Below are 24,776 nucleotides of genomic sequence, written 5' to 3' on the forward strand. Positions count from 1 at the left end.
ACATAGTAATCTGTTGATATTCTTGAACATCTAGAAGTTGTAGTCCTTAGGAAATACTTCATGGGGGAGTCTGTTTCACACAACTGAGATAGATGGAATAAAAGTAACAAGTTCAGTGAGTCTGTGTTCAACTGTAAACAATATGTTGAGCAGCAGCTGCTTATGTTCCTGTAGGTTTAGTAGAAATGGGGAGGGGGAAGACTTAATGGATGGTAGTTGTGTTGAACATTGACCATGGAAATACTGCATATGCAGAACCTGACCATCTATAAAACAAAAGTTGAAGAGTCTCTAAGAGAGTGTGTGTGGGTGGGGGGTGTCATCAAACTGCTTTCTTCTGGATTTTTAAAGAAATTTTGTAACCAAGAAAGAGAGAATGTCTTGGATGAAATTTATGCCAAGTTAAGCTGAAGATGCTATACAAGTCATGTGAATATGCCTGGAAATACTGCATGTGAGAGTCAGTCCAGGAAGAGAGAGAGATTCTTGACTGTTAAGGTGAGCATTATCAAAAAGTAAGTGAAAAAGAACCATGTTCTTTTTTGTGAGAAAACAGACAGAACTGTGTTTTGGAAGCATTGAAGATGACCTGGTTATTATTGTTGGTGCACAGAATAGTTTGAAGATCAGTGTTAGGATATTTTTCGTAGATGATCTTGAAGCTTATGTTTTTGCACTGCAAGGTTAATTGTATGAGTAGGATGACTGGAGAGTGCTATCACTAGAAAATCTGTGGATAAGATTTAATGTCAATGAGAGAAGATCATATGTGTATATAAGGAAGAGGATTTGTTGAAATAACCGAACTCCGAGGAATATCTTCATTAACAGAAAAATCTAAATAGAATTCCTTTGACCATTATGCCTGGTGACCAACCAGGAGAAAACTGAACTGGCAATCCACCTACAAAGTGAAGAAGGCGGACCATAAGATGGCAGTTCGCTGAGAAACTCTCAATGTCAGATCCTATTTAATGCATGGATATGTCAATTGCAGCAGAACCGGTTTCTCCAAACGTTTTCATGGCATGTGTCCCGGGGTCAGTGATGTAGGCCAGGAGATCTGCTTGATTGTTAAAATCCATATTGACGGTCATTGATTAGTTGACAGTTCTCCAAATAAAGCAGATGATCAAAATACAATTTTATTTAATGCTGACCATAAAAACAAACTTATATTATAGTCTACCAGTTTCGCCAGCAGACTGTCTGGCTTTTTCAAGGCGTTTATGAAAAGACATAAAAACTAGTAAATGCAAATTGAAAGGAACATAAAAAACGTTGTAAACCAACTAGTAGCTAAGGTTACACGTTCGCGTGACAGAGAGGACTTATTGTTCTTATTCATTATCATGCATGCGTGTTTGTTGTAAACGTGTAATGTGATTACTGGCTAGCTGTAGTTCAGCTTGATAAGAGAGAGGATAAGGTTTTTCCACGAACTGTTTAGAATTACACCTTGATTTCTGTTGAGGTTTCCGCCGGTTATTGACTCTATTGTGGCTTCCTTGAATAAACGATGTCTGTAGTCATCATCAAGATATGGCATGGAGCTGTTTTGCCACTCTATCGTGTGGTTAGACGTACAGAAATGATGTGCTAAGCCGGAAGAGATACTTCCGTTGTGGTTTACATCACCAACATATTCTTTTTGTCTAATTTCTAAACTCCGTGAAGTTTGTCCTATGTAGGCAAGACCACAGGAGCAGGGAATGTAATATACTCCTGGATATTTGTAGAAAGGTACCTTATCTTTTGGGAATCCTAAAACTTGTCTGATGCTGGTGGTTGGTTTGAAGACCACTCTGATGTTGTAGGCTCTTAGTATTCTTGCTATTTGATAAGAAATTGACTTAATGAAAAGGATCACTATAGTAGAAATGTGCTGGGAGTGTGATTCTTCTTGTCTGGGGTTGTCACTGTATAGATATTTTTTATGATGTTTTGAGGATATCCATTTTGTGATAATGTGTTGGCTATTAGTGTGAGTTCAGTCTGAGTATCCTCCTCTTCTGCAAAACGTAGCCAACACTATTAGATTCAAAAGTACGATAATCCTAGCCAAAGCCAAACAACCTGTTCTCAAAACGTCTCCTTATGATAGAAAGGCAATCCTCAACTTGAAGAAAAACAAAGATATCATTATTACAAAGGCTGATAAGGGAAATTCTACAGTTATCCTTAACTCTAAAGATTATTATAAGTTAAACGTTTCACTTTCAGACAACTCCACTTATAAGATCCTAGACAGAGACCCCACAATAAAAAATCATAATGAAACAAACCAACTAATCAAAAATTGTAACTTTTGGCCAGAAGAAGTGAAGAGAACACTAAAATCCTCACATCCTATCACTCCAAGACTATATGGGACACCTAAAATACATAAACAGGATATACCTCTCTATTCAATCGTTGATGGAAGATCATCACCAACCTACCTTTTGGCAAAGCATCTTCAAACTTATTAAATAATAAAATAAGATCAACAGAATCCTATATCAAGAATAGTCAACATTTTGTAAATAAACTCCAAGCCATTAAGATTGCACCAACAGACATGCTAGCCAGTCTAGATGTTGTATCCCTTTTCACCAGTGTACCAGTAGAAGAGGTAATAAACATCATCCAAGATCTTTTTCCTCTAGACATCACACAGATGTTTAGACACTGCCTTCAATCTAATGTCTTCAAGGTTAACAACACCATATACCAACAATTAGAAGGCCTTGTAAATAATTTTGTAAATAAACTCCAAGCCATTAAGATTGCACCAACAGACATGCTAGCCAGTCTAGATGTTGTATCCCTTTTCACCAATGTACCAGTAGAAGAGGTAATAAACATCATCCAAGATCTTTTTCCTCTAGACATCACACAGATGTTTAGACACTGCCTTCAATCTAATGTCTTCAAGGTTAACAACACCATATACCAACAATTAGAAGGCCTAGCAATGGGAAGCCCACTATCACCATTTTGTGCAGACCTTTTCATGGAAAAACTTGAAAAAGAAATTCTCTCCACAATCTTCCCAAGACCATGTACATATGTTGACGATATCTTCATTATATGGCAAGACAGCTTAGAAAACCGAAAATCTTTTGTGGATAAAATCAACTCAATGCATAACAAGATAAAATTCACTCTGGAACTGGAAAACAACAACCAACTGCATTTTTTAGACATTTTGATAAAGAAACAATCAAACAGTGTCAAATTATCTATTTACAGAAAGCTCACAGATACTGGAAGATATCTTCATTATACTTCAAACCATCACAAGACACACAAACTGAGCATTATCCACATGTTGAAATATAGGGCCAGAAAGTTTACATCAGAAGAGGAGGATACTCAGACTGAACTCTCACTAATAGCCAACACATTATCACAAAATGGATATCCTCAAAACATCATAAAAAATATCTATACAGTGACAACTCCAGACAAGAGGAATCACACTCCCAGCACATTTCTACTGTAGTGATCCCTTTCATCAAGTCAATTTCTTATCAAATAGCAAGAATACTAAGAGCCTACAACATCAGAGTGGTCTTCAAACCAACCACCAGCATCAGACAAGTTTTAGGATCCCCAAAAGATAAGGTACCTTTCTACAAATATCCAGGAGTATATTACATTCCCTGCTCCTGTGGTCTTGCCTACATAGGACAAACTTCACGCAGTTTAAAAATCAGACAAAAAGAACATGGTGATGTAAACCACAACGGAAGTATCTCTTCCGGCTTAGCACATCATTTCTGTACGTTTAACCACATGATAGAGTGGCAAAACAGCTCCATGCCATATCTTGATGACGACTACAGACATCGTTTATTCAAGGAAGCCACAATAGTGTCAATAACCGGCGGAAACCTCAACAGAAAGCAAGGTGTAATTCTAAGCAGTTCGTGGAAAAACCTTATCCTCTCTCTTAATCAAGCTGAACTATAGCTAGCCAGTAATCACATTACACGTTTACAACAAACACGCATGCGTGATAATGAATAAGAACAATAAGTCCTCTCTGTCATCCGAACGTGTGACCTTAGCTACTATTTGGTTTACAACATTTTTTATGTTCCTTTCATTTACTAGTTTTTATGTCTTTTCATAAACGCCTTGAAAAAGCGACAGTCTGCTGGCAAAACTGGTAGACTATAATATAAGTTTTGTTTTTATGGTCAGCATTAAATAAAATTGTATTTTAATTATAAATGACCAAATATGTTTAGTTTAAAGAAGTCGATCATTGATGACCTTTTACATACCATGGACAACACTGATGTGAGAGCTGTAGGTTGATTGTTGAATGGTAGCCACTTATCACCTTTTTTAGAAATTGGTTGTATGTGAGATTGCTTTGATGCCATAGAGTGAATAGCAACAGATATTATTTCAGGAGTATATCTCTTGAGCACAAGTGGTGGGATTCCCTCAGTTCTGGAAACCTTTTTGGTATCCATGTTGTTAATGATTCATCTGCTGTCTTTCTGATGGAAGGTTACAGGAGTTATGTGATGCACTGTTCCAGGTGAAGAAGGTGATTTGCCTTCATCTATGTAGGAGTTGAATTTCAAGAATGGTACTAAGTGGTTAGTCTTACTTTTGGGTGATGTTGCAGTGCTACCATTTGGTTGAGAAAAAGGTGGAAGTACAGATGGACAAAAGTTACACACAACAGCTCTTGCGAGAGACCAGATGACACAGTTTCCATTAATACAGGTGGCGCGTTTTCTAAGTTTTTTCCTATCAAAGTCAGACTTAGCTTTTTTATTGATGGTTTTGCAAGTATTGCAGTTAAGTTCTTATTTGAAGCCACTCCCAATAAGCAATTTTTATTTTGTTATTTATTTATTTTGACTGCCCTTGCACACTTTTTGGAAAACTATGACTTTGGATATAGGGTTGGAATTTCAAACAAAGTGAAGATAAAAACCTCCATCCCAACATGGATAATTTCTGTAATAAGATTGCAACAATTATTTGATTCTGAATCTGACCATGGGAAGAGGAGTAAAATTCACAGAGATCTTTCTACTTGACATTGTTGTAATGTCAAACACAAACTACACAAAGTTGTGAATGACTGAGAGGATGATATTTCACATAGGATGAAACAAGACAAGATAAAAATGAACAAAAATTGAGCAAAACACTCACTGTCAGATATCTAAAAGAAAAAAAAAATGGGAATGGTTTTACGGTAAATGGCACATTTATTAGTTTTTTTTTTTTAAAAAAAAAGCTTTAAAAAAAGATACCAGTGATTACAACCAGCTGTCTTTACCAATTAGCTATCACATATGGCAGATGTAGCAAATGGATATGGTATTTCAATGCAAACAATAATAGCTATTAGTAATTATAATATAGCTGTTATAATAGTAATTAGTTTCAGTGCTTTGTGTAATTCATAACTATTTTCTGTAAAGAAATTGAACAGTACTAGTTACAATATGTAATGAACAGTGAGTAGTAACATAATCTAATACTTTTTTTGATGAAGCCTCAAATTGTGAGACCAAAAAAAGTATTAATAAATAATTATTTCTACAGTATCCTAAATCATTTCTGAAGTATATTATGCCATATTTATTATTATTAGACAAGTTTTTGAAAAGTTTTGATTTGTTAATAGATGAAATGTGTGACCAAATATACTCTGGACACTACTTTGTTTCATACCATCCTACCAAAAGTAAATTCAGGTGATCCTTTGAGCTCTTATTTCCTTTGAACTTGGTTCTTTGTCTATAATATTCCCTCAACTAGCCTCATCAGTTTCTTGCCATCCAGTTCCATCTACGTAATGCACATCTTATACTCATTTGATGACTGTTTCCCAAAATTGTCAGTGTATTTAAATCATCATGCAAAGTCTCTGCATTTTTAGCATTATTGGCAAACAGTTGGATATCAAAATCATTCCATTGCTATTAATGTACAAATTAAACCATATACTTCAGAAGTACAGAACCTTGAAATGCACCACTCATTCTCCCTTCTTGATTTTTTTCCACAATACACTACTCTCAGATGTCTGTCCTCCAGCCATACTCTTTACCATGTATATCCTTACTTGCTCCAATTTATGTAATAGGATTCCATGCAATAACCCGTCACATTCCTTTGCAAAATCTAACACTATCACAGTGTGACCATTTTTCTTATCTGTCACTTTAATGTTGAAAGGTAGTAAATTTTATGACAAGACTTCAAACCCATTAGAAACCTAGAATACTGCCACCCATAGAGTATTATATTCTTCTCCACCTATTCCTGAATCTGCCCTTAGCCAAATTTTCCATTACCTGAGATAATAATCAGTCTGTCATTTTCTGATTTACTTGGAGCCTCCTTTACCTAATGGAACCCCCCCCCCCCCCACTCTTGTAACACACAGATACACGATCTCGCATTAAGATTTCTTAATATCCTAAACCTTCAGTTCGTATACCTCCATCTCAGTCAGTTCTTGTCCCATCACACCATATTTATTCACTGAAGTTATCCTTCCATAATTATTCTTTTGCTCTCTAGATAGAGAGTCAAGTAAAGAGTTCTTTCAGGTACTTTATCATGGCACAGCTGAAAGACCTCTTTGGGAATTCTGCTAATTTCCTCTTCATCCGCTTTTACATTCCTTACGATGCTGATAATTTACTGTATTTCTCTTTTATATTTCCCACGTGGCTCCCCCCCCTTCCCCCGCAACTAGTTGATGTTGCTTTTCATCCATATTACTACCACCTCGTTATCCTTCTAATGGTAGGTATGCAATCTGATACTGCTTTCCTCAAGCATTCCTTGATCTTGAATGACTTTAAATTGTATTCCTTGGGAGACTGTTCCACAGTGCAGCAGTTGCAGGGATGAAGGAAGAGGAAAAGAAACTTGTCCTGTTTGTTTCTAGGTGAACTGTGAAGGGATGCTGTGCAGCAGCTGTACGTGTTCCAATGAGTTTAGTACTGAGCAGAGGAATTATTGATGATATTTCCAGTGAGCATTTCTCATGGAAATATTTGTAGAATATACATACTGCAGAGACCATATGTCTGTGTGAAAGAGGGGAGGAGGGAGTTGGTAAGGGATGGATCATTGATAAGTCTAATTGCTCTCCTCTGTATTGAGTCGAGCATTTTGAGAGAGCTTTTTGGGGCCCCACCCCATATGTGAGAGCAGTATTCAATAGTTGGGAGGATTTGTGACTTGTATAATGTTAATAGCTATTCTTGGTGAAGTAACGTCTTGAGCGAAAGAGGAATGCTAGTTTTTTTGAGGCTGAGGATGCAATGTTTACGATATGTTTCTGCCAGGAGAGGTTTGATGTAAGGGTGATTCCAAGGAGTGAGATCTCAAATTGTCTGGAGATTTGGGTATCATTAAAAAGGATATTGGGAAAAAATGGTTCTTTTTTATGGGAAATAGTACAGAACTGGGTTTTATTGCATTGAAATTTATGAGGTTATCTGAACCCCATTGGAGGATGGCTTGGAGATTGGAGTTGAGGGTCGCGGTGGTAGGTTGTTCTGTTGATATTCTGTAGGTTGAGGTGAGTTGTTTAGGGTAAGGTTTATCAAATGCAAACAAAGAGTGTAGTGTGCTGTCGTCCTCCAACCCAAAACTGTGTATTGGGTTGGAGGTCAATTGCAGTAGGTCATTGATATATAGCAGGAAGAGGACAGAACCTTGTGGGAATCCCAGCATTAATTGAGTGGTGAGAGGATAGGGAGCCGTCTGTCGATCCACCTACAGAAGCCGTGGGTCAGACCGAATGATGGTAGTTTGCCTAGTAGGCTTTTGTGCCAGACCTGGTCAAAGGCTTTGGAGATATCTAGTGCAACCACTTGAGATTCACCAAACCTCTCCATAGCCTTTGTCCAGAGATGGGTGATCTATGTGGGTAGATCTCCTGTTGATCGGCAGTGGCGGAATCCACACTGGCAGTCATTTATTTGGTGAGTGTCTTCAAGATGGTGTAGGAGATGGGAATTGATGATTTTTTCCATTGCCTTCGACAGGACTGAGGTAAGGGAGATAGGACAGTAGATGGCAGTGACTTGTCACCCTTCTTGGGGATGGGCTGAATATAGGCCAATTTCCAGTTTATGGGTTAGATTCCAGTGGAATAGGAGAGTATATATATAGATGACATAGGGGTCAGTTCTGGAGCGCAAACTTTCAGAACAATTGGGGAATGCCATCAGGGCCAGAAGACTTTTTTGTGTCTAATTTGGACAGTATTTTTCTGATCTCATCCTGGCAAAAGGATATAGGGGGGCATTGTATGTTGGGTGTCTGGAATGGTTGGGGGACATTTACCATTGTCAGTTATGCATGCATTTGAAGCAAAGTATGAGGTCAGAAGATTGGCCTTTTCTGTGGGTGATGATGCAGTAGAGCCATAGCAGTGTAATAGGGGTGGGAATAGTGTTGAGCAGAAATTACGGCCAATTGCTTTGGCGAGAGACCAAAAGGCTCGGCTGCCATTTGGACAGGCTGCTAGTTTCCTGCTCTTTGCTCTTTCAAATTCTGTTTTGGAAGTGTTGATTGTTTTTTTGCATTTATTACGGGCTTCGGTGTAAGCTTTGAAGGAGGATGGGGTTCTTGATTTCAGCCAGTTGTGGTATGACCTGGTGTTTCATCTCTACAGCCTTGGCACATCTTTTGGAGAACCAGGGTACTGTGTGGAATGTATGTATTTATGCCAATGAGGATTACTTTGGTAATAAGCTCAGTGCATATGTTTGGGTTGGAAGGCCGGAAGCAATAGTCCAACCATGGGAATGCGGCATAAAAGTTGCGGAGGCTGTCCCACTTGGCACTGTTATAGTGCCAAACTACTCTCGTGTGGGAGTGTCTGTGTAAATGTTTTGCATGGGGGAGGAAATGAGCACTAGGTTGTGGTCAGAATTGCCATGGGGCTCACTACTTTCACTATGTATTTGGAGGGGGTTATTGGTGAGGAAGAGATCTAGAGTGTTTGGGGAGTGGTTTGGGTTATATGGTATTCTGGTTGGCATCTGGACAAGTTGTGTAAGGTCATTAGTGATGGCAAATGTGTCGGCATCTCTGTCCGCAAGATCTGTACAGCTGGAGGAGAAAAGCCAGCTAGTGTTGTGGACATTAACATCTCCTAGGAGGATGATTTTGCTGTTGGGAAAGTGGGATTGGAGAAAGTCAATTTTTAAGGAGAGGAAATTAAAGTGCTCAGGGTGATTGGTTGTGTTGGGGGGAGCGATAGAGACAGCAGATGAATTGAACTGAGTGGGAAAGGGATATTTTCAACCAAAGGAGGCCAAAGTTGGGTGATTTTAGGTTGGGTGCTCTCTGGCAAGGTATGTCAGAGCAGATGTATGTGTAGACACCACTCTTGGAACGAAAGTTGTTGAAGAGTGAGTAGTTTGGAAGGTTGAGATAAGTAGTGTTGTGGGGAGGTGAGATTTGTGTTTCTGCCAGGAAGAGTAGGTGGGGTTTGGTAGACTGTAGGTGGTAGTGGACACTATTCAGGTTGGAGTTTAGGCCACGGATGTTGGTGAAGTGGATGTGTAGGGTTTGTGTGTTGGATCGCATGGGTCTTGCACGTTTCCTATGCGATGCCTGTATGCTGGTCTCCTTGGTGGCTGCTAGTGGCATCACTTGGTTTTTTCACCAGTTTATCTTGTCTGTAGTCGATGGTCCAGTTGTTATCACCGTTTTGACGTTTTTCTTCGAGTTGTCTTCAAGCTGGCATCTTTTTTCCTTTTATGCAAATGATAGGTCAGGTTGTGCACATATGCACGATTTGGGGGCAGGTGTCTTTGAACTTGTTGTTGATCGCTGTTATTATTTCTGGTGAGGTTGTTGGCATGTCGCAAGTCACTTTTACTAGGCACAGGAAGTTTGTACCGTTCTTCCTTTTATTTATAGGCCCGAAACGGTAGCACCTGACGATATTCTTAGGATCGATGTCGCATTCTTCAGCGAGTTTGTTGATGTCCTCTTGTAATGATTTTCCGTTTTCTGTTGGGAAATTCAAAATGATGGCATTGAGGTTTTTTTTTTTTTTGTTGTTGTTTTAGCCTCCATCAAGTCGTTTACCGTTGCTGCGATTAGATCACAAAGTTCTTTTACTGGCGGAGTGGAGCTTGCATTGTGCTGGTTTTCAATTTGTTCTAGCTTAGTTTCGACTGCCCGTATTTTGGAGGTAAAAGTTTCATTTAAAGCACTGATGTGCTGTTCGAGGTTTTCGACACGTTTACCTATGTTCAGTAGTTGTTTTACCGAAGAGAGGAACAGTAAACAGAAGAATGGCTGGTTAAGTTCGATAAGTAGCTTTTGCGTAGCTTCGTCAATTTTCGCACAGGAAGCGTGCAACCAGTGGCAACAGAACTTGCAGAATATGACCTTTTTTCTGTTTGTGACACCAGTTTTGCAGCTGTGGCACGTAGTAGGTATGTTGGTGGCAGTCGAAGACACTGAGCTGGCGGGACACGTGGTGTTCGTTCGTCGTTGGCTTTTGATGCCTCCATCTTTGCTGCATATGGTAGGCATCATGGCTGATTTAGAATTGGAAGAATAGTTGGATTAATACACTATAGGTACTTATAGTTTGTACTGAAGTATTCCGCTGTTTGGTAATAACAGCTGTTGGGTTTCCGTTTGCTGGTTAATTTCGATGGAAAAATACTCACAATAACGGTAAATTGGAGATCACAAATTTGAAATAGCTTATTCACCTACTCCGCCTGGCGGACTCATATGCCATAGCATTGCTCCAAGCAGCTCTGAGTTTGTCATCATCACTGGCTATGCATATATCCTTTCTTTACTGAAAATTCCACATGCTTAACCACCTCTATATGTGAAGACTACATGTAACATTTGGAAAAATCTTATATTTTCATCAGATCTGACTCACACACCCTAGGTCCTCTCCATCACATGCTATTTTAAGTAAATACTTCTCAGTAGCTTCATAAACGATAGTAAATGTGAAGATGAAATTAAAAGAATGATAGCCGTGTTAAACCCAACAAAAATTATGAAAGATAGAAGTGTTAGTAAGGTCACAAAAGTTAGAATTGTCAAAGCAATGGTATTTCCAGTAGTGATCTATGGATGTGAAAGCTGGATCATTAAGAAGAAAGAAAATGAAAGTATAAAGTCAGAATGATCTTTGGAGGCAATGATTGCTAAAAAGAAGTTAATCTACTTTGGGCATATTGCGTAAGCAGATGAATCATTGGAAAGGCAGTTATGTTGGGGAATATTGAGAGTATCAAAAAGAGAAGACTGCAAAAAAGTTGGACGAACTTGAACTTACAATTGCTGAAAGAAAAGACGAGGCCGAACGAAATGTGGAGCGCCTTTGTTCACAAGATCACTGAGTCGAAAACGACTGGATGGCATACAACAACAACAAGCGGCATAAATTTCTTCCTTTTTTCTGTCTTCCTTTCTTTCTGTGTCTGTTGTTGAAGTCCTCTATAATAATTACCCATGCTCTACTCATTTGAGCTAACCTGCTGATGCATGTCATCTATATCTGCCCCCCCCCCCCCCTTGTCCCACCATCCTAAAGCAGAAATTAACTGTACATTTTGTGTTGTAGATTTTTATCTCACATCAGATAGCTTCAGATGTACTACATATCTCAACCCTACATCCAATCTGCTCTTGTTGGTTACAGTTCTTCTTTTAGAAGATTATTAAATGATGTTATCATCTAATATTATTAAATCACTTAAGGAATTGAACAATGTAGAGACAAATATAAATTAAATTATGCTTTCATAAATATTTCTGATATTTCGGAAACGTCACATTGCCATCTTCAAAAGGAACTTACAAAAAAAGGCACGTGCACGTAGACACTACAACACAGTAACTGAGAATGAAGCTATTGTTCTCCTGAAAGTCCTGATGGTGTCCTCTAGTAGGCCTAAGTAGGTGTTCTTGGCCATTGGGCTGAAGGTCTGCTGATATAAGCCTCCCAAATTTGGGGGCAGTCACATACAACCAAATTTGTTGAGGTTTGGAGAGTTTCTTAGGGCTGAGGCTGATTCCATAAATAGTCTTTCGAATTTGTATTTGCTACGGTGTATTACTGTAGCTTTCTTCCACTGTATTCTGTGGCATGTATCCAGAGCATGGTCTGCAAGACCAGAATGGCTGTACTTGTGAAAACAGATGTAGTCCTTGTGTTCAGAAATTCTGATATTCGCTGTCCTGCCTGTTTGGCCAAAGTAAGACAGTTTGCAGCTGCAAGGGACCTGGTATACACCAGGTAGGTCTAGGGGAAGTGGTTGGTCTTTAGTGGAGCGGATAAGGGATGCCAATTTTCTGTATGGCCTGTAACAGGAGATCAGGTCATGTTTTTTTTAAGATTTTGGTAACTTTTTCCGATGGTGATGGATTTACAGTAATCCTTGTTGTGGGGGGGGCTGTGGTTTGTAGGTTTTAATATTTTTTGGATTTTTTGGGGGGGATAGCCATTGGCTGAGAAAGTGTTGAGGATGTGATTTAGTTCAGTGTTTAGGGCCATGTCGTTAGAACAGATTAGCCCTGTTGTATAGTGTTTACATGGTCAGCTTTGACGTCTCTTCCTTATTCACAAATGTCCCACTCAAGGAAACTTTAGAGCTAATCCAAGCTAAATTTTCTCCCGATATCTCAGCCCTCTTTCAGTTCACAACGAACTCGGGCTATTTCATTTGGCAGGGAAAATTCTACAAACAAATAGAGGGGACAGCCATGGGTTCACCACTCTCCCCACCCTTGGCCAATTTCTTTATGGAGACCTTTGAAGAAAAGCCTTAGCCCCACAAAAACCAACCATATGGCTTCGCTACGTTGATAATGTGTTCGCTATTTGGCCACATGGCTCTGAAACACTCCTCTCCTTCTTAACACACTTAAATAACCAACACCCCAGAATCAAGTTGACCCTGGAAAAAGAGGAAAACAACAGCCTCCCTTTCCCAGACGCACTAGTCGCCCGCCTGATGGAACCTTGGTTTTCTCAGTTAATAGAAAACCCACCCATACAGGCAGATACATTCACCAACAATCATCACCTCCCCCCTCACAACAATATGGAGTGGTGAAAACACTATACAAGAGGACTAAACTAATCTGTTATAATGACATGGCCCTAAACATCCCTTATCCGCTCCACTAACGACCAACCACTTCCCCTAGACCTACCTGGTGTATACTACATCCCTTGCAGCTGTAAACTGTCTTACTTTCGCCAAACAGGCAGGACAGCGAATATCAGTATTTCTGAACACAAGGACTACATCTGTTTTCGCAAGTACAGCCATTCTGGTCTTGCAGACCATGCTCTGGATGCACACCATGGAATACGGTGGAAGAAAGCTACAGTAATACACCATAGCAAATACAAATTCGAAAGACTATTTATGGAATCAGCCTCAGCCCTAAGAAACTCTCCAAACCTCAACAAATTTGGTTGTATGCGGCTGCCCCAAATTTGTGAGGCTCACATCAGCAGACCTTCAGCCCAACGGCCAAGAACACATACTCAGCCCACTAGAGGGCACCATCAGGACTTTTAGGAGAACAATAGCTTCATCTCTTCATTCTCAGTTACTGTGTTGTAATGCCTACGTGCATGTGCCTTTTTTTGTAAGTTCCTTTTGAAGATGGCAACGTGACGTTGCCGAAATATCGGAAATATTTATTAAAGTGTAATTAATTTATATTCGTATCTCTACGTTGTTCTCCTTAAGTGATTTAATAATGCATAACCAACGTATGAGCCTGTCTACGAGAGTTATCATCTAATAGTATCTAATACAACTTTTATGTTGTATCCCAGTAAGTGTATTCTTGTCTGTTAACCAAATGGTTCACTCATGTTTAATTTTTGCCCATGTTAAGTTAACCCATTCTATAAACTCCTCACCCTTATTCTTGATGCTTCTGGCATCATTATATACAAAATGTGTTACAGATTTAAGAACTTATAGAATCTGTCTTATAGATTCAAGAAACTTGAAAAAAAAATCTGCAAATATATATGAGATACTACATAATAACTGCATATTAATTTCTACTTCAGAAACTCACCCAGTGTCAGCAGAACTGAATATAAGTACCATTGATATTAAAAAGTATGAATGGTAAAGAAGAAACTAGAAGACTCAGAGAAGTGCTATGTTTATTTACAATGTTGATATAATTGGAGTTATTGAGATGAATAAGATTAAACCAGGTGCGATTCTTCTAAATAAAAATTATAAGATGCTATATTTCAGGCAATTTGATCAGAAAAAGGAAGGGGTAGCTATAACATTATGCTAAATGCGAAGATTAACCTCTGAAATTTCAGGTAATTGTCAGTGGTTTTGCTAGCCAATTTCAGTATTTGGAATTGAATGATGAGTCTTTGTGCCTTATGATCTTAGAGAAAATTCTAAAAATTCCTCCACATCTTCCTTAGATGGTGTGTGTCAGGGATGTGGGGATTTTGTGAGTCATTAGAGGAGGCAACTGACGATAAAAACAAGCTGCAGACTTAAATGGAATTGTAATATATGGGACCTCTGTTGCCTATATATAAGCTTATATTCATTTCTTTAACTTAATATTCGTTTTCTATTATTTCCCTTCTTTATTGTTCTACCTTAAGTATAATTTTTCTTGGCTGGGATCTCCAGATATTTATTTGATTGAAGACTGCGCCTCTGAAATTCTCCTATAGGCAAAAGGGGAATATACCCTAGTAGATCAATTAATCACTTATATCCTATTTTAGCCAAGATTTGCAGTCATCAAAATTTACTCATAAATCACTACTAATCATTGGTATAACTGGTAATTAATTTACGGAATTAACAACGCATATGAAGTATATTAATTAAAGATACTTTAATGAATCACTTCTATATTTCGGCAATGTCACATTGCCATCTTCGGGAACATAAAGATATGGTATGTGCACTAACAAAGCAAATGAGGAAGAAAGTAATAAACTAATTCTGTTCCTAAAGTCCTAATGGTGCCCTCTTGCGGGCTAATTTGGTAGTCTTGGCAGTTGGGCTGAAGTTCTCATAATGAAAGTCTCCCAAATTTGGGGCAGTTTCATGCACCCAAATTTGTTGAGGTTAGGAACGTTTTTTAGAGCTGCTGAAGATTCTTTGAATAATCTTTCGTATTTAAACTTGCTGCGATGGATTATTTTTGTTTTCTTCCAACGTATTTTATGGTGGGTATCTAAGGCATGGTCTGCCAACCCAGAGCGGCTGTACTGGTGAAACCGGATGTAGTCTTGGTGTTCTGAAATCCTGATATTTGTTGTTCTGCCTGTTTGGCCAAAGTAGGACAATTTGCAGCTGCAAGGGACCTGGTATACACCAGGTAGGTCTAGGGGAAGTGTTTGTCTTTGGTAGAGCGGATAAGGGATGCCAACTTTTTATATGGTCTGTAACAGGAAGTAAGGTCATATTTTTTGAGGATATTAGTTATTTTTTCAGAGGTGCCCTGGATGTAGGGGATAGTGATAGACTTGGTGTAGTCTTTATTGTGGAGGGGGGTTGTGGTTTATAGGTTTTAGTATTTTTTGGATTTTTTTGGGGTTATAGCCATTGGCTAAGAAAGTGTTGAGGATGTGGTTTAGTTCAATAGTCAGGGCCTTGTCATCTGAGCAGATTAATTTTGCCCTGTTATATAGTGTTTTCATCACCCCATATTGTTGTGAGGGGGGGTGGTGGGATTGCTGGTGAATGTATCTGCCAGTGTGGGTGGGTTTTCTGTAAACAGAGAAAACCAAAGATCCATCAAGCTGGCGGGTGATTAAAGTGTCTAGGAAGGGGAGGGTGTTGTTTTCCTCTTTTTCTAAGGTGAACTGGATGCTGGGATGTTGGTTGTTTAAGTGTGTTAGGAAGGAGTGGAGTGTGTCTGAGCCATGTGGCCAAATAGCAAACACATCATCCACATAACGAAGCCAAATGGTGGGTTTTTGTGGGGCGGAGTTTAAGGCTTTCTCTTCAAATGTCTCCATAAAGAAATTGGCCAAGGGTGGGGAAAGTGGTGAACCCATGGCTGTCCCCACTATCTGTTTGTAGAACTTTCCTTGCCAAACGAAATAGCCTGAGTTCATTGTGAACTGAAATAGGGCTGAGATATCGGGAGGAAACTTGGCTTGGATGAGCTCAAGGGTTTCTTTGAGTGGGACATTAGTGAATAGGGAGGAGACGTCAAAACTGACCATTATGTCAGTGTATTGGAGTGTGAGGTTTTCTATACTGGCTTTAAAGTGGGCTGAGTTTTTTTATGTGTGATGGTGTGTTGCCAGTGTAGTGTGTGAGCGTTTTGGCTAAATGTTTGGCTATTTTATATGTGGGGGAATCAATGCCATCCACTATGGGACGCAATGGCACATTTTGTTTATGTATTTTTGGGAGTCCATATAATCGGGGGGGGTCTACAGTTATAATTTTTAAGTTTGTTGGTGACTTCCACAGGCCAAGAAGTGACTTTCTTAAGGAGTCTGTGGATAGTTCTAATCTGAGAGTTGGTCGGATTATATTCAATGGGGAGGTAAGTAGTACGGTCTCGTATTAAAGAATTTAGCTTACCTTTGTAGTCTTTTTGATTGAGTACCACAGTGGCGCTTCCCTTATCAGCTTTGGTGATTACGTCCTACTTTGGCCAAACAGGCAGAACAACAAATATCAGGATTTCAGAACACCAAGACTACATCCGGTTTCACCAGTACAGCCGCTCTGGGTTGGCAGACCATGCCTTAGATACCCACCATAAAATACGTTGGAAGAAAACAAAAATAATCCATCGCAGCAAGTTTAAATACGAAAGATTATTCAAAGAATCTTCAGCAGCTCTAAAAAACGTTCCTAACCTCAACAAATTTGGGTGCATGAAACTGCCCCAAATCTGGGAGACTTTCATTATGAGAACTTCAGCCCAACTGCCAAGACACCAAATTAGCCCGCAAGAGGGCACCATTAGGACTTTAGGAACAGAATTAGTTTATTACTTTCTTCCTCATTTGCTTTGTTAGTTCCTTAGTGCACATACCATATCTTTATGTTCCCGAAGATGGCAATGTGACATTGCCGAAATATAGAAGTGATTCATTAAAGTATCTTTAATTAATATACTTCATATGCGTTGTTAATTCCGTAAATTAATTACCAGTTATGTCTAACCAACGTATAAGTCTTACTACTAGAATACTAATCATTGGGGTTCTGCCATCAGGTCCAAAATAGTTTTTTTTTTTTGAATCAGTGCATTGCAAAAAGATTGAATCAGACAACTATTTTTTTATCAACAATAACAACAAGTTTAATTTCTGAACAAATAATTATACATATCACCTATGATCACATGATTCATTTATGAAAGGTAATTCTTAGTCTTTCTCAATCACTCAACTTGGTTTCTATTAAATTCTCTCGCACTTACTTAGTTGGACCTTCAACAAGCATACTTTATAATACAAATATCAGGAAGTTATACCTATAACATGAAATCGTTAGTTGCACTTGACATTCCTAATTTAGCATCAATCAAAATACAACATACATGTATACAAATATATCTCTCAGAATCTCATTCCTTTCAAACATTTAATCATAATCTAGGCAATTATATTTATACAACCCACCTCATTGAGTTTCAAACATTCCAATGATACGATAGCAGGAACATACACTATTACAATATTCAATCATAAGTACACATATAATCAATTAAAGAAATTTCAATAGCTCAATCTTTTCTCCAAGGGAAATTAACTGCACTCATGCTTCACTTATTTGCGATTACACACATTTACGAGAAATATTAACACTCTAAATACTATCTCCTTAAATTAGACAATTTTGCAGTTTGATAGGGAATTCTTTCTTAATTTTCAAACAATAAATGAATGTATAGACTCACATGGGTCTCTTCCTATCTTACATGTGTAATTCAATCGTAAGTACACCTATAATTTATTAAAGAAATTTCAACAGCTCAACATTTTCTCCAAGGGAAATTAACTGCACTCATGCTTCATTCATTTTGCGATTACACACATTTGCTCTAAATACTATCTCTTTAAACTAGACAATTTAACAGTGCGATAGGGAATTCTTTCTTAATTCATAAACAATAAATGAATATGTAGGCTCAAATGGGTCTCTTCCTATCTTGTATGTCTTCCGTCCTTCTTTCCTTATTCCGGCGCTTGAGTGGAGTTTCTCTCCTCCGTTCCATGTTTTGGAATTCTCTTCGAAGCGACACCGGGCACCGATGAATAGTCGTAGCAGCAGGCGGGATATAGGGTAGGCGTTCCGGTGTCTTGAACTTCCCGGCAAAGGATTTCTGCATAGGTCTGGTCACACTTATTCGACTACAAGACCTTTACGGCAAGATTTCTCAACTATCGCCTCCGGATATCTTCGGCTGTGACTGGAACGACTTTGGTGGATGGGTCTCTCCATGCTCCCCTCGGAACTTACACCTTGGGGTCCTCTCTCATGAATGGTTCACTCAGGATGAAGAAAAGGAAGCCCTTCACATCTCCGAACCAACCCTTTTAAACACCAGAGTCCTTGCACCTTTGATTAAGTTTTTGGTACCCCTAGCATCCCCATGCGAGTCTTGCTAGTAGTTTGGAGAACCCTGTATAATGTTTCTCGAAAATTCGCCGGCAATCTTACTTCCTCCCTTTACTGCCTAAATCTTGCCTGCGGGCCTTTCTTTTTGATTCGTGCTGCGCCCTTTCATTATTGACCTTGAAGGTCACCTTTGATGGGTCTTGCAACCAATCTTCAAAAGACATGCCGAATTTCGGGCGATGATCTTGGTTTCAATACTTCTATATCCCTTCTTAAACAATGAGCGAGTTAATTCCCTTTGGGTTTATTTTGCTCTTTATACAGATAGCTTTACATAGAGAACTAAAATCTACATTTTTACAAGAAAATTTAGATGAATTCCTACTATAAAAAGTCAATGTTTTTAGATAATTTATTTTGGCAACATCGAATTTTTACAGAATAGTAGGAATTTAGTACTTGTCATGTAGAAATATTTCTTAGAAACTTTGGAGAAAAGAACAAAGCCAATAATAATGGTAAATGCCTGCAAGATTTCTGTTCAGGACATGGACTGACTACTCAATAATTCCATCTTCAAGCTGTGCAGAAATTCACTTGGAGAGAAAGCGGCAAGAAAAAGTCTTATTGACTGTGTTATTGTTGATAACGATATCTTCATTTCAGCACACAAGAGTAATACAGGAGATTTTAAAGAGGAATGATTGCCATTTGCCTTGAAATAGGATAGATATAAATGATTATCATATTCAAAAATATGTACAAAAGTTTCAAAAAGAACCAGGGTTGGACCTCTTTTAGCAGTAAACAGTCTCAAATATGCAGACATTATTGGAGATAAAAAAAATTAAAGCATTTGAAAACAAGAACCAACCCTTAGAGACCCATTAGCAAAACCTGAAGAAAACGTGATTGATTTATCCAGGAATTCTTGCAGTATAAGTTGTCTGCAACTTATACTGTCTAATAGAAAAATCCAGAACTTTATTAGTGGACTTAAAAAGTTAGAGACACTCCAGGAAAAAAAGACCATGTTATAGATACTTATAAACTAATTACCACTCATGTATTTTGCTTACTGAAGAAACAGATATCAGGGAGAAAATAGTGAAAATTTTAAAGCTATTATTAGTGAATATTTCACCTTGGTCCTTTTCACAAGCACAAGGATATAAGCTATGCATGTGTATGCATGCACAGCAGCAGGAAGCCTTCTATAGACAGAATTCAAAATGGCATGATTGTAAAATCTTAACTTGGTGTCCTTGTATGATTAGGTGATGGAATCTTGATTGTTTCACCTAGTCTGATTTTTATCACTCACTCACACACACACACATCACTTACTTGCACTTGGGTCAGGGATTGAACAAGAATATAATTGGTTGGTGTGGGTGGGAACTGTCTTAAAGCACAAAAGGTAAATGGAATGAAATAGGTTGAGAGGAGTCAGTTCAGCACATGTGGACTGGACTGTATATAGGTGCCACCTATTACTGTATATACAGTAATAGGTGCTTATACAGTAATAGGTTTTGTGCATATATTGTGCACTGTGTGTGTGTGTGTGTGTGTGTATTCTTTCCCAAGGAAGAATGGATTATGGTATGAAAGCAAGGGTGTGTTGGAAGTTCCTGAATGAGTGCAAGAAATGCAAGACACGTGGGAAGCAGGAAAATTATGTGATGAATGTTAATGGTGAAAAGTGTGAAATCAACATTGTTGTGGAGAATGAATGGAATTGAAGCAGTCAGCAGTTGTGAAAAAAAAAATGAATGAGAGTGTGAAAGAGGTGGTTGAAGGTAATGGTAAAGTAGCATGCAAGAAAGATAGGCAACTAACTGTAAGATAGAGGGCGTGGAACGAAATCAGAGTGCGAATGCCAGAGAGAAGGTACTTAAAGACATGATTGTTTCACTTGCTCTGATAAAAATCAAAGTGAAAGCAGAATTGTTGAAGATGAGGCAAGAGATAAAGGAAATGTGGAGTGAAATGGGAAAAATTATGGACATGCACAGAAGAGTGAGGAAGATTGGAATGAAAGATGGTTAAGTGAAAGAGGTAGCGAATGATTCAGCAGTGGCTCTGTATGGGGATTCAATTATTAAATATGCAGTGAATGAAAAGATGCGGAGGTAGTATGTGATATGCAGAGTAAGCAAGCAAAAGAGTTGGTAATGGTAGTGAAGTTGATATTAGGTAGTCGTTGAGGAGAGTAAAAGATAACGCTGTGGTAGGAAAGGTAGTCAGCCTATTATGTTGCCCAGGTATGACAGTGATGAGTGGAGATGGGGAGCAAAGTTTATGAATGGCATGCAGACAGAACTGTGTAAGGAGAAAGGACTGCATTTTGTGAATGTGCAGGATGAATTTGTGGGGTGGATTAAGCTCTGTAAGAGAGACAAAATGTTTTTAAATATACAATAAAACCCCGAAGTTACGTGGTAGGTGGGACCAACAAAAAATGCATAAGTCGAATTCGCGTAACTCTGGGTATAATTTTGCATGTAATTTATATATACAAACATACAATTGTGACCAAAGGTTTACAAAAACACCTATATTTTTTAAGAAATATAATCATAATTGTAGTTTTTCATCTGACGGCATAATGTCTTTTTCTTGTCACGCAAAATTTCTTCATAGCAAGCTAATGATTTTTTTATTCCTTGCCTTTTGCCTTGTGGCTACAGTTCGTTCCTCGTTGGAATCTGTCCTCCAAAATCTGTAAACCTTTCTTTCATGATTGTTCTTACTGTGGATTCCTGTAGATCGAACTTCTTTGCTAGCTCACAAATTTTCATTCTGCCTTCAAAATCCTTAATAATATTAAGTTTTGTTTCCAAAGTCAATGTTTTTCTTTTCTTGCTAGCTGTAGAAGAATAGGACTTGCTTCTTCTTTTATGTGATAAAATTTTTATCAACAACATAACATTAAACAAGCGCAAGGTTTCTAGACTATAAAAATCATGCATGAATGGAGACTGCCCGAAACATGTCAGTGCTTGTTCACAGCATGTGTGACACTGACGAATGCAGCCGGCGCCTGAAAGATATGACTAGTGGTGAGGCGTGAAGCGGGATGGGAATACGTACATATAAGAAACCGCGTAACTCCGGATTTGCATAAGTCGGGGTATGACTGTATTTGGTGCAAGTAAGCTGGAGAGACTGGAAGAGAGAGTAATGACTACACTGAATAGGAGGTGATGTGGGAGAGCAATAAGCTACTGTAGGAGAGTTTGTGAATGGCATGAGTGATGTTAGTGAGAGAAAAGGAACACAAGCTAGATGGGGAAACAGGGGAAGTCTGTGTGGACAGGGAGACATTGTATGAGAAATGATGGGTACAGAAGTTGGTGTGGAACAAGAAAGGATTGAGATGCACAGGAATTCTTGGTGCCTTTCAGAAGAGCTCATTCAATTTCTCTCTCATAGATTGGCAATTTTTACAATTATGTCTTACACAGATATTTCCATGAGCACTGTTCAGCAGAACTGGCATTCATCATGCTCCATATTGCCACTGCACCTATAGTAACACAAGGAACATCCTGTCACATCTGAACTCTGACCCACTGAACTTGATAATCTCATTCATTTTTTCTTCATCTGCTTTGGTTCTGTGGAACAGAGTTTATTGTGAAGTGTTGTGTTCCTCAATGATTATAACCTACAGTTCTTCACAAAAGAATATATCAACAGACTACTTTGCTCTTGGAGCCTCCGTAGCTCAGTCAGTATAGATGAAACCCTTTGGTTGGAAAGACCTGAGTTCTATTCCCGTCAGTGACGTGAGGAACCTTTATCTGCTCTCTTTCAATGAAAGGTGAGTTGTCCAGGTCTCATACAGAGGTATGGGGTTTTTTCACCTAAAAACACAGGCTTTTCTTTTCCCAGAACAGGCAAATCAGCTCCGTGAACACACTTGGATTACACTCATGAATACATCCCAGCTATATGCTGGTCCCGAGCCCAGATAAAATGGGGGGGGGGGGGGGGGGAGTTGGGGAAAAGTAATGGTGAACTACCATGTAAAAATCTCACCAGGAATATTTTGTGGGCAATGCCTATAAAGTCACTTAGGGGCTGGAAACAACTGAAGGGAAAAACCACCACCATGCTTTGCTCTTGACCCTTGCTACATACATACATGTGGCATTTATTTGCTTATAGGCCTGCAGTTGTGTGTGTGTGTGTGTGTGTGCGCGCGCGCGTGCGTGCGTGCGTGCATGCAGGAATGATATACATACACTATCCATTCAATGTATAACACCCATAAGTTGCCATGAGCTGAATACAATTCACTAAAATTGACACAGTGTCGAAAGACTGATTGTTAACTTTGGTTACTCTGGAGATGTGAGACTACCTTTAGAATCTTTATTTTTACAATGTCATTATTAGGTCTATATGCTGTAGCATATACACTACTTGATTAACTGTAATTATAGTTCTACTGCAAATTAGGAATTCATATGTAAAAAGGACATAGAATAGCTTGATTTTATTTTTGCTACTTACACATTTTTTTAAAATTTTTACTGTAATATAATTTATAATATACATGAAATTAATTGTAGCGGGTTATCAAAATATAATAATTAGAGCTTCAACATTTATCACCATGCTAATATTGCTTATTTCTTAGAAAATAAATTTATGCTAAATAATAAAACTCTAGTCATTTTATTGATGATAACCTGCATACAGCAGACATACACTGACTACTTTACACAGATGCAAGCAAATATTAGCCATTCCATAGCAATAATGCCATGGAAATATACTGTTTGTTGCAAAATAATCTTATTATATAGAGAACAGAAGAAGTTGTTAATTTTAAGTGCATGCATTGTGTAACTTAGTAGTTTTTTTATTTTTTTCAAGGAGGACAACATGTCTGAAGTATTTGGTATTAGCCAATATGTTGATGAAGTCAGGAATAAATCCATTTGACTCCCAAGAAGCCAAGCCATATAAAAATGACCCTGAAATTTTAGCTATGACAAATCTAGTGAGGTAACAATTCCCTAATATATTCATGACTGTTGACTTATGTCTTTATATGCAATGATTTTAGTAATAATATAAAATTAAACTAATACTTAAAATTGCCAAAATTCACATTATATAATTTTCATTAGTTGTGTATTAGAACTGCTCCTAGAACTCAACCGTCCTTTACTACTTAAACCTGTGGTATGCGACGATGGGGCAGGTGGTCCACAGGCAGACTTAAATTAAATAAATAAATATATATATTTTAATTATATTTTACAATTAAATAAAATTTAAAAAAATATTTTTAACTCATATATAGAAGCTAATACTTCACATCACTTCTCTTAGTATCCCATAATGCAAAGCACATATCCTTACAGATACATATAATGCTATGCATTATGGGAAGAGTCACTATCCAGGCCAATTTCAACCTTTATTGAGATGAAAAATAAAGGGGTGCTCATCATAGGCCTAGAGTAGTTAGTATAGGGGTGCAGGAAAGCCTGATGGCATTAGGAGTAAGAAAAGACAGAGATAGTATGTGTGAGAGAGAGAAAAAAGGCCTCAATTTCTTTTATATCATCATATAGCCAAAGGCTATCAGTTTTCCTTTTTCACCAATCTCATATAGATTAACGATCAAAAGACCAATTGAAACTAAAGCACAATGATGACTGATACCTAGGCAGTTAACCTTTTCTGAGTTAACTGCCTTGAGTTGGCCTTCCATGCCCAGGATTGCTCTCCAGTCATCCTTACAAATGACTATAAGGCCACAGTAAATTAAGATGATGGAACTATTTAAAAAATCTCTCATAACAAAAAGACAGAATTTTATCTCCCCCTGGTGAATATTGCATAATGTGGGTGGTCTACACCACCTAGTCAAAAATTTAATCTCTCCTAGAATGCTTCTTTCTAAGTAGCATTACAAAAATAGTACAAAAATCTGACTGAACAATAGAAGTTCCACAATACAATATTATAAAGCATTTGGACGTCATATTGCTGGTTTTCAAATCCATGTTGAAAGTTTGTTGAAAATAAACTTTCAACATCTTTCTCTAAATCCAGAGTAATTTAATAAAAAGGTGGCACACCGTTTGGCAACTCCTATAGTTAGAGATGACCTTGCTAATGCTTCTGCCTGGTATCTCCACTTGCGCCTGGCTCCCACTGAAGAGA

At 38.2% G+C, this 24,776-nt stretch overlaps 1 protein-coding gene across 1 annotated transcript in view; it reads left to right on the forward strand.

Annotated features, from left to right (window-relative positions):
- alien (COP9 signalosome complex subunit 2 alien) overlaps positions 1-24,776 on the forward strand; it is a 395,054-nt gene that overhangs the window by 268,705 nt on the left and 101,573 nt on the right. Inside the window, exon 9 of the mRNA XM_090406656.1 lies at positions 23,475-23,606. Coding sequence (XP_090262782.1) covers positions 23,475-23,606 — 132 coding nt within the window. The remainder of the gene's footprint in view (positions 1-23,474; positions 23,607-24,776) is intronic.

Source organism: Typopeltis vanoorti, chromosome 16 (genome assembly GCF_054136105.1).
Source record: "Typopeltis vanoorti isolate ZY-2024b chromosome 16, IOZ_Tvanoo_1.0, whole genome shotgun sequence".
NCBI classification, from domain to species: Eukaryota; Metazoa; Arthropoda; class Arachnida; order Uropygi; family Thelyphonidae; genus Typopeltis; species Typopeltis vanoorti.